Source organism: Engystomops pustulosus, chromosome 8 (assembly GCF_040894005.1).
Source record: "Engystomops pustulosus chromosome 8, aEngPut4.maternal, whole genome shotgun sequence".
In the NCBI taxonomy this organism is placed as follows: Eukaryota; Metazoa; Chordata; class Amphibia; order Anura; family Leptodactylidae; genus Engystomops; species Engystomops pustulosus.
In genome coordinates this window covers 3,556,197-3,565,177 of record NC_092418.1, presented here as the reverse complement: position 1 = coordinate 3,565,177, position 8,981 = coordinate 3,556,197, and the positions used below count along the sequence as shown (strand labels likewise).

The 8,981-nt window shown below is 45.2% G+C and overlaps 1 protein-coding gene across 1 annotated transcript; it reads left to right on the top strand.

The window, feature by feature from the left end:
- Positions 1-531: 531 nt before the first annotated feature.
- Positions 532-8,617, top strand: LOC140075763 (uncharacterized). The gene is made up of 4 exons (XM_072122041.1): positions 532-888; positions 1,683-1,806; positions 2,437-2,510; positions 7,752-8,617. Exons 1-4 carry the CDS (start codon positions 573-575, stop codon positions 8,267-8,269), a joined length of 1,032 nt encoding a protein of 343 aa, XP_071978142.1. The 5' UTR covers positions 532-572; the 3' UTR covers positions 8,270-8,617.
- Positions 8,618-8,981: the final 364 nt, after the last annotated feature.

The following is an 8,981-nucleotide window of genomic DNA, read 5'->3' as shown; positions in this document are numbered from 1 at the left end:
CTGGGAATGGGATATGATACCAGCGGCTTTGTGCTTCCAGGGGGAAGAAGGGACGACGTGTATCATGTATATGACTGATTCTAGAGTTCTGCCCGTGAATACTAGGCAAAGCTCACTCCACCATTCACAGACCCAGCACAGACGTGTTGTAAGCCACAAGCTGCTTCTCCTGACATCTGCGCTGAGGAGGGCCAATAACTGACCATAAATGATAAAATACTGAAGCCTGTGCACACTGTACATTATATATATATACAGCATCCAGGATCCTAGCCCTATCCCTATACTGAGGTCTCCATATCTGGCAGAATATCTCTCTACACAAGAGACGCATCATAAAGGAGAAGCCTGTGCACAGTATATATAATACATGCAGTATATACAGTCATCTCCTATACTGAGGCAGGAGCTATAAGGAAAAAAAAAACAAATATTGACCCCGTATTCAAATCCACCACAGATAAGGTCTGGAGAACTTTTCCTCATACGAGGCTGTAAAGGATGGACTTTGTCTTCAGGTCTTGTGATTATCCTGAGCTCAGAGCATTGAGGCTCCTCACATATCACCAGTCATGGACGAGGAAGAGCGGAGGAGGAAGATCCGAGACTTCAGTTTTGACAAATGTAAAAGGGGCAACCAGGGATTTCAGAGGATCCTCCTGCAGCTCTTCGGACTTACTGCCCATGGGAAGTCGTCCTTTATAAACAGCGTCATATGTGCCTGGTTCAAGAGCGACTACAAAAACTATGCAAATGCAGGTGATAGCGAGGATCTCCGCACAATGGGGAGGCGGAGCTACTCCCTGACCAAGAACATTGTCCTGGTGGACAACCGGGGCTGCCCCACCATGAACATGTACGAAACTGGGGAGATCTTTGCCCAACTGGGTAAGTGCAAGACGTGTGAGGAGGAGGGAGGAGAGTTGCAGCACTTTTAGGGTACAGGCACAACCTTTGGGTTATAAGCTTTGTTTTTCTATTTGGTAATTGACATATAAAGTGGCTCCAAGTCTATAGGACGATTGGGCTAAAACTCTGGATGTAACAACAATGGATGAAGTCCCAGAATCCTCAGACTATCAATGTCACGTCATTGTATAGAATCACGGCAGTAATCTGCATCACACCGCACATGTGCAGAACATGACTAGTAAAATACTCGAGCACGTCCCCTGCAGAGTTGTGTAGTCCTGGACTCTGGCCGGCCAGGATCTTCTGGAACCTATAGTGAATGGCTGAGCCACAGGGCAGATGGAGGGGATTATGCCCGTAGCTGGAATAATACTGATGATGTAGTGTATAAAATGCACATTTCAAGGACTGTGAGGGACTGGCGGCCTCGGCGCAGGGACTGGCATAGAGATCAGTAAGTAAATGAGTTGGGTGTAGGGATGAGCAGACCTGAACATTGTTGGTTTGGGTCCAATGTTTCAGTTGAGCACCCCCCCCTCCTGTTAAACCCATGACTGGTGCCGGCCCAGACTGCGGGTGTTACCGGAGGGGATGAGCACTCACATTTGGTACAAGGCCGATCCCGAACCTTGATGGGTTAGTTCATCTCTAGTTATAGTAATGGAGACCAGAGACAATAAGGGTTTGGGGGTTTCCGTGGTCACGACGAGGCAGAGGACACATTCAAATTGTTGTTGATCAATTGTTTGACATCCAGTTTCATTCTGCAGGAAACCTGTTGCCTCTGGATCAAGGGGTCGGCTGGAGTAAAGGATTCGGGCTGGCGGACAGGATTGTGGAGGCAGAACCTCTTGTAAAAGCCTCAGATTTCATTATCCCGATATTCGTTTACAGGTAAGAGGAGGGCGAGTCTGATCATTGTACAATCATTGGGGGGGCCGCTCACATGTCTTGGGGCTATATGACCCTGTTACCAATCCCCTAATGCTAGCCTAAAGTGTAGGTACATTGTAACAAACCGATAGACCAGACTAGTCCTCTGCTGGATAATGGCTACAATAGTAACAGCAGATTGGAATAGGGAAGGTCAGAAAGTTACAGCAGATGACCCCCTATTCCTTCCCCGATGGTCTCATGGTCCCTGATCTTTCTGCAGCAGTGACCATCCACCCCCCAGAACTGGCAACAACCAATGACTGCCCTGAGCTGTGGTGCTGTAATGTGATTGGCTGCAGCAGTCACATGGGTAAAAGGCAGCCGGGATCACAGGATGACAGTAACTTCCCAGGAATCAGGAAGTTTCAAGGTTTGGAGAGATGAAAGATGTATCCTACAAGCTGCATAACAATTTACAGTCATTGTTTTATTATAATACACAGGAGTAGCCAGGAGCCAAATCCTGAACGGGCCCCCGAATAACGAAGCATTGCCCTTTTATGTGGCCCCTCAAGTAGCTGAATCCTGACTTCACAATATTGGGATGAATTCATTGACTTTTTTGTCATATCCTTTATTATTTTTTAGGGTGACGAACAATCCAAGCCCTAATCTTAAAGGAGAGCTCACGGAAATATTTAAGACCGCAGAAGAGCTTACAAGTAAGTACCCCCCCCCCCCCCCAATGTATCCATATCCAGCAAGTGTTAGAACAGATGTCAAGGCCAAGGCCGTCACGAGGCTTCGAGTTTCCTCCATGGACCTGATGGATCTTATGGGAGACATTTTGTGTGTTGGTGACATTGTACAGCTATACGTGAAATGTCACCTGCCCGGGGGTGTAGACTGCGCTGGGCCCTGGGTGCAGTGTTGGGACCACATAGAAGGGAGAAGCTTCTTCTCTTCCCGTAGACTGGGGAATGTTCAGTGCGAGGTGCTGCATGGTGATGTGATGTTCCACTAAAGATCAACTTCATTACAAAGGAGGAGGATTAGATACTTATAAGACCAGCGTTCCCCAAACTGCGGGCCGCAGACCGTTTTGATCCGGCCCCCGATGCTTGGCGCCTGGCCCCCACGGTCTTTGACCGTCCGGCAGGAGCCTCTGTCTGTCCAGACCGGAAGCTCCTGCCCGTCACTGTATAGTGCTCGATGTGGCCAGAATCGGCCGCTCGAGCACTATTACTGGAGCGATGTGGCCGGAAGACAACCCCGGCGCACATCGCTCCATGAACTAGGATGCGCGGCCACGCACCCCTTCCTGCCCGGACGCGGCAAGAAGAAAGAAGACTTAGGTGAGTACAGGGTTTTTATTTTTTATCAAAAAGGGCAGTAAGAAGATTGTGGCGACTGGGGGCGACTAGTTAGTTATGAAGGACAGCTTAGGAAATAATTAATTATGAGGGGCAGCATAGGAAATAATTAATGGTGGAGGGGCAGCAAAGGAAATAATTAATTATGAGGGACAGCATAGGAAATAATTAATTATGAGGGACAGCATAGGAAATAATTAATTATGAGGGGCAGCATAGGAAATAATTAATGGTGGAGGGGCAGCATAGGAAATAATTAATTATGAGGGGCAGCTTAGGAAATAATTAATTATGAGGGGCAGCATAGGAAATAATTAATGGTGGAGGGGCAGCATAGGAAATAATTAATTATGAGGGGCAGCATAGGAAATAATTAATGGTGAGGGGCAGCATAGGAAATAATTAATTTTGAGGGGCAGCTTAGGAAATAATTAATTATGAGGGGCAGCATAGGAAATAATTAATGGTGGAGGGGCAGCATAGGAAATAATTAATTATGAGGGACAGCATAGGAAATAATTAATTATGAGGGACAGCATAGGAAATAATTAATTATGAGGGGCAGCATAGGAAATAATTAATGGTGGGGGAAGCATAGGAAATAATTAATGGTGGGGGCAGCATAGGAAATAATTAATGGTGGGGGCAGCATAGGAAATAATTAATGTGGGGGCAGCATAGGAAATAATTAATGGTGGGGGAAGCATAGGAAATAATTAATGGTGGGGGCAGCATAGGAAATAATTAATTATGAGGGACAGCATAGGAAATAATTAATGGTGGGGCAGCATAGGAAATAATTAATTATGAGGGACAGCATAGGAAATAATTAATATGGGGGCAGCATAGGAAATAATTAATGGTGGGGGCAGCATAGGAAATAATTAATGGTATGGGCAGCATAGGAAATAATTAATGGTGGGGAGCAGCATAGGAAATAATTAATGTGGGGGCAGCATAGGAAATAATTAATGGTGGGGGAAGCATAGGAAATAATTAATGGTGGGGGAAGCATAGGAAATAATTAATGGTGGGGCAGCATAGGAAATAATTAATTATGAGGGACAGCATAGGAAATAATTAATATGGGGGCAGCATAGGAAATAATTAATGGTGGGGGCAGCATAGGAAATAATTAATGGTGGGGGCAGCATAGGAAATAATTAATGGTGGGGAGCAGCATAGGAAATAATTAATGGTGGGGGCAGCTTAGGAAATAATTAATTATGAGGGGCAGCATAGGAAATAATTAATGTGGGGGCAGCATAGGAAATAATTAATGGTGGAGGGGCAGCATAGGAAATAATTAATTATGAGGGACAGCATAGGAAATAATTAATTATGAGGGACAGCATAGGAAATAATTAATTATGAGGGGCAGCATAGGAAATAATTAATGGTGGGGGCAGCATAGGAAATAATTAATGGTGGGGAGCAGCATAGGAAATAATTAATGTGGGGGCAGCATAGGAAATAATTAATGGTGGGGCAGCATAGGAAATAATTAATGGTGGGGGACAGCATAGGAAATAATTAATAGTGGGGGCAGCATAGGAAATAATTAATGGTGGGGGCAGCATAGGAAATAATTAATGGTGGGGAGCAGCATATGAAATAATTAATGGTGGGGCAGCATAGGAAATAATTAATGGTGGGGGACAGCATAGGAAATAATTAATGGTGGGGGCAGCATAGGAAATAATTAATGGTGGGGGCAGCATAGGAAATAATTAATGGTGGGGGAAGCATAGGAAATAATTAATGTGGGGGCAGCATAGGAAATAATTAATGGTGGGGGCAGCATAGAAAATAATTAATGGTGGGGGAAGCATAGGGAACAATTAATGGTGGGGCAGCATAGGAAATAATTAATGGTGGGGGACGCATAGGAAATAATTAATGGTGGGGGGCAGCATAGGAAATAATTAATGGTGGGGGCAGCATAGGAAATAATTAATGGTGGGGGAAGCATAGGAAATAATTAATGGTGGGGGCAGCATAGGAAATAATTAATGTGGGGGCAGCATAGGAAATAATTAATGGTGGGGGCAGCATAGGAAATAATTAATGTGGGGGCAGCATAGGAAATAATTAATGGTGGGGAGCAGCATAGGAAATAATTAATGGTGGGGGATGCATAGGAAATAATTAATGGTGGGGGAAGCATAGGAAATAATTAATGGTGGGGGAAGCATAGGGAACAATTAATGGTGGGGCAGCATAGGAAATAATTAATGGTGGGGGACGCATAGGAAATAATTAATGGTGGGGGGCAGCATAGGAAATAATTAATGGTGGGGGCAGCATAGGAAATAATTAATGGTGGGGGAAGCATAGGAAATAATTAATGGTGGGGGCAGCATAGGAAATAATTAATGTGGGGGCAGCATAGGAAATAATTAATGGTGGGGGCAGCATAGGAAATAATTAATGTGGGGGCAGCATAGGAAATAATTAATGGTGGGGAGCAGCATAGGAAATAATTAATGGTGGGGGATGCATAGGAAATAATTAATGGTGGGGGAAGCATAGGAAATAATTAATGGTGGGGGACGCATAGGAAATAATTAATGGTGGGGGAAGCATAGGAAATAATTAATGGTGGGGGAAGCATAGGAAATAATTAATGGTGGGGGAAGCATAGGAAATAATTAATGGTGGGGGAAGCATAGGAAATAATTAATGGTGGGGGAAGCATAGGAAATAATTAATTATGAGGAGCAGTGTAGTAATTAATGGATGGGGAGGCATATTCAATAATTAATGGGGAGGGGTCCCAGTATATTTAATAATTAATTCGCCCAATTAATTAATTAATTGGGCCAATATATAAATTGGTTCACAAGGGGGTGCAGTATATTAATTAATTGAGGGGGGTTCCAGTGTATTAGTACCGTTATTTATTTTTAAAATTTAGTCCGGCCCTCCAACGGTCTGAGGGGGACAGTGAACGGCCCCCTATGTAAAAAGTTTGGGGACCCCTGTATAAGACAATGGAGGAGGATTAGCTACATATAAGACAATGGAGGAGGATTAGCTACATATAAGACAATGGAGGAGCATTAGCTACATATAAGACAATGGAGGAGCATTAGCTACATACACTCACCGGCCACTTTATTAGGTCCACCATGCTAGTAACGGGTTGGACCCCCTTTTGCCTTCAGAACTGCCTCAATTCTTCGTGGCATAGATACAACAAGGTGCTGGAAGCTCCTCAGAGATTTTGCTCCATATTGACATGATGGCATCACACAGTTGCCGCAGATTTGTCGGCTGCACATCCATGATGCGAATCTCCCGTTCCACCACATCCCAAAGATGCTCTATTGGATGAGATCTGGTGACTGTGGAGGCCATTTGTGTCCAGTGACCTCATTGTCATGTTCAAGAAACCAGTCTGAGATGCTTCCAGCTTTATGACATGGCGCATTATCCTGCTGAAAGTAGCCATCAGATGTTACAGGGGACATTGTGCTCATAAAGGGATGGACATGGGCAGCAACAATACTCAGGTAGGCTGTGGCGTTACCAAGGGGCCCAAAGACACCATGACACCACCACCACCAGCCTGAGCCGCTGATACAAGGCAGGATGGATCCATGACACCACCACCACCAGCCTGAGCCGCTGATACAAGGCAGGATGGATCCATGACACCACCACCACCAGCCTGAGCCGCTGATACAAGGCAGGATGGATTCATGACACCACCACCACCAGCCTGAGCCGCTGATACAAGGCAGGATGGATCCATGGCGCCAAATTCTGACCCTACCATCCGAATGTCGCAGCAGAAATCGAGACTCATCAGACCAGGCAACGTTTTTCCAATCTTCTACTGTCCAATTTCGATGAGCTTGTGCAAATTGTAGCCTCAGTTTCCTGTTCTTAGCTGAAAGGAGTGGCACCCGGTGTAGTCTTCTGCTGCTGTAGCCCATCTGCCTCAAAGTTGGACGTACTGTGCGTTCAGAGATGCTCTTCTGCCTACCTTGGTTGTAACAGGTGGCGATTTGAGTCACTGTTGCCTTTCTATCAGCTCGAACCAGTCTGCCCATTCTCCTCTGACCTCTGGCATCAACAAGGCATTTCCGCCCACAGAACTGCCGCTCACTGGATGTTCTTTCTTTTTCGGACCATTCTCTGTAAACCCTAGAGGTGGTTGTGCGTGAAAATCCCAGTAGATCAGCAGTTTCTGAAATACTCAGACCAGCCCTTCCGGTACCAACAACCATGCCACGTTCAAAGGCACTCAAATCACCTTTCTTCCCCATACTGATGCTCGGTTTGAACTGCAGGAGATTGTCTTGACCATGTCTACATGCCTAAATGCACTGAGCTGCCGCCATGTGATTGGCTGATTAGAAATTAAGTGTTAACGAGCAGTTGGACAGGTGTACCTAATAAAGTGGCCGGTGAGTGTATAAGACAATGTAGGAGCATTAGATACATATAAGACAATGGAGGAGAATGCATATTCCTGTTTCTTCAGCCTCCGATGACTGTATTTGGCTGTATAAGACGTGTACATTAGGGAGTCAGCAAAGAATCGTCTACTAATGTAAAGTTCTCCTGTTTCTTTCCCTTTAGATGTTGTTCCTACTGTTATCCTCACATACAAGGATCACCCGAACATCAGAGGAGTCCAAACAATGTTCCGGGATATTGGAGCTGTACAAATTTTTGCTATTGAAAATTACACAGAGAAGAATCCGAAGAGAAGACGAGAAACGGAGGAGGAAGTCATCAGTTTCCTGCACGGAGTCATCTGTGACGTTGAGTTTCAGGCCGACCTGCCGCGGGACGCAGATCAGGAGATGATGGGACGGAAGTGGTTTGTACTGAACTACATCCACACCAGGGAACTTATTATCCAGAAAACAAATCTAGAGAAACAGAAATTAATGGCGAAGCAAAAACTAGAAGAAGACTTCAGGCGGAAACAGGAAGAGGAGGAAAGACAGAAGAAGCAAAGGAGACAATCACTTCAAGTGAGACTGGAGGAAATGGAACGAGATTACGACAGACTACGATCACAGGATCAGCGCCAGTTTGAACAGAAAATGAGAGAACTGAAAAACCCAAAAAGATCAAAACCCAAAAACTGAGAAACAGCAAAGATGAGATCTGAGGAGGAGGGTCCAGATGTCCTCATGGTGCCAACACCCTAAGGCTATGGACCCAAACATCTGATTGAGGGACACTGCTCTTACTACGGCACATCTAGTACTAGGCCATCATTCTGATGGGTGGGGCTTAGATGGAGAGGAGGAGGGGCTGCTGCTGGGGAACTCCCGATGAATCCGGTGGATGCCGGGGACCGGTTTGGGTCTTACACCGGTGCATGGTCATCGCTTGTCTCCTTTTTTTGTTTTCTTCTTATAATTTTTTGTGTTTAATGTTATTGTCTTGTCTCTGCTGCTCCTGTAATGATGTGAATGTCCCTCACTGTGGGGCTAATAAAGGATTATCGTATCTCATGATGCCCCTCGGGGGTCTCTAAAGACCCTGGAGAATATTTAGCTCCTCTTGTGAGTAAATTCAGGCAGAGGATAAAGATATGAGGGAGATTTATCAGAAGTGTCTGAGGGTAAAAGTGCTCAATCAGAGCTCAGCTTTCATTGTATAAGCTGCTGTGTGGAAATGAAAGCTGAGCTGTGATTGGATGCCGTGGGAAACTACCACAGTTGTGCTCTCAGACACCTCTGATAAGTCTCCCCTCATGGAGTGAGATTCCTCTTACTAGCAGGTGGAGCAGCGGATGTTGAGGTGATATAATGCTATATGTGCCATCAAATACAACAATATGGATCAGGGAAA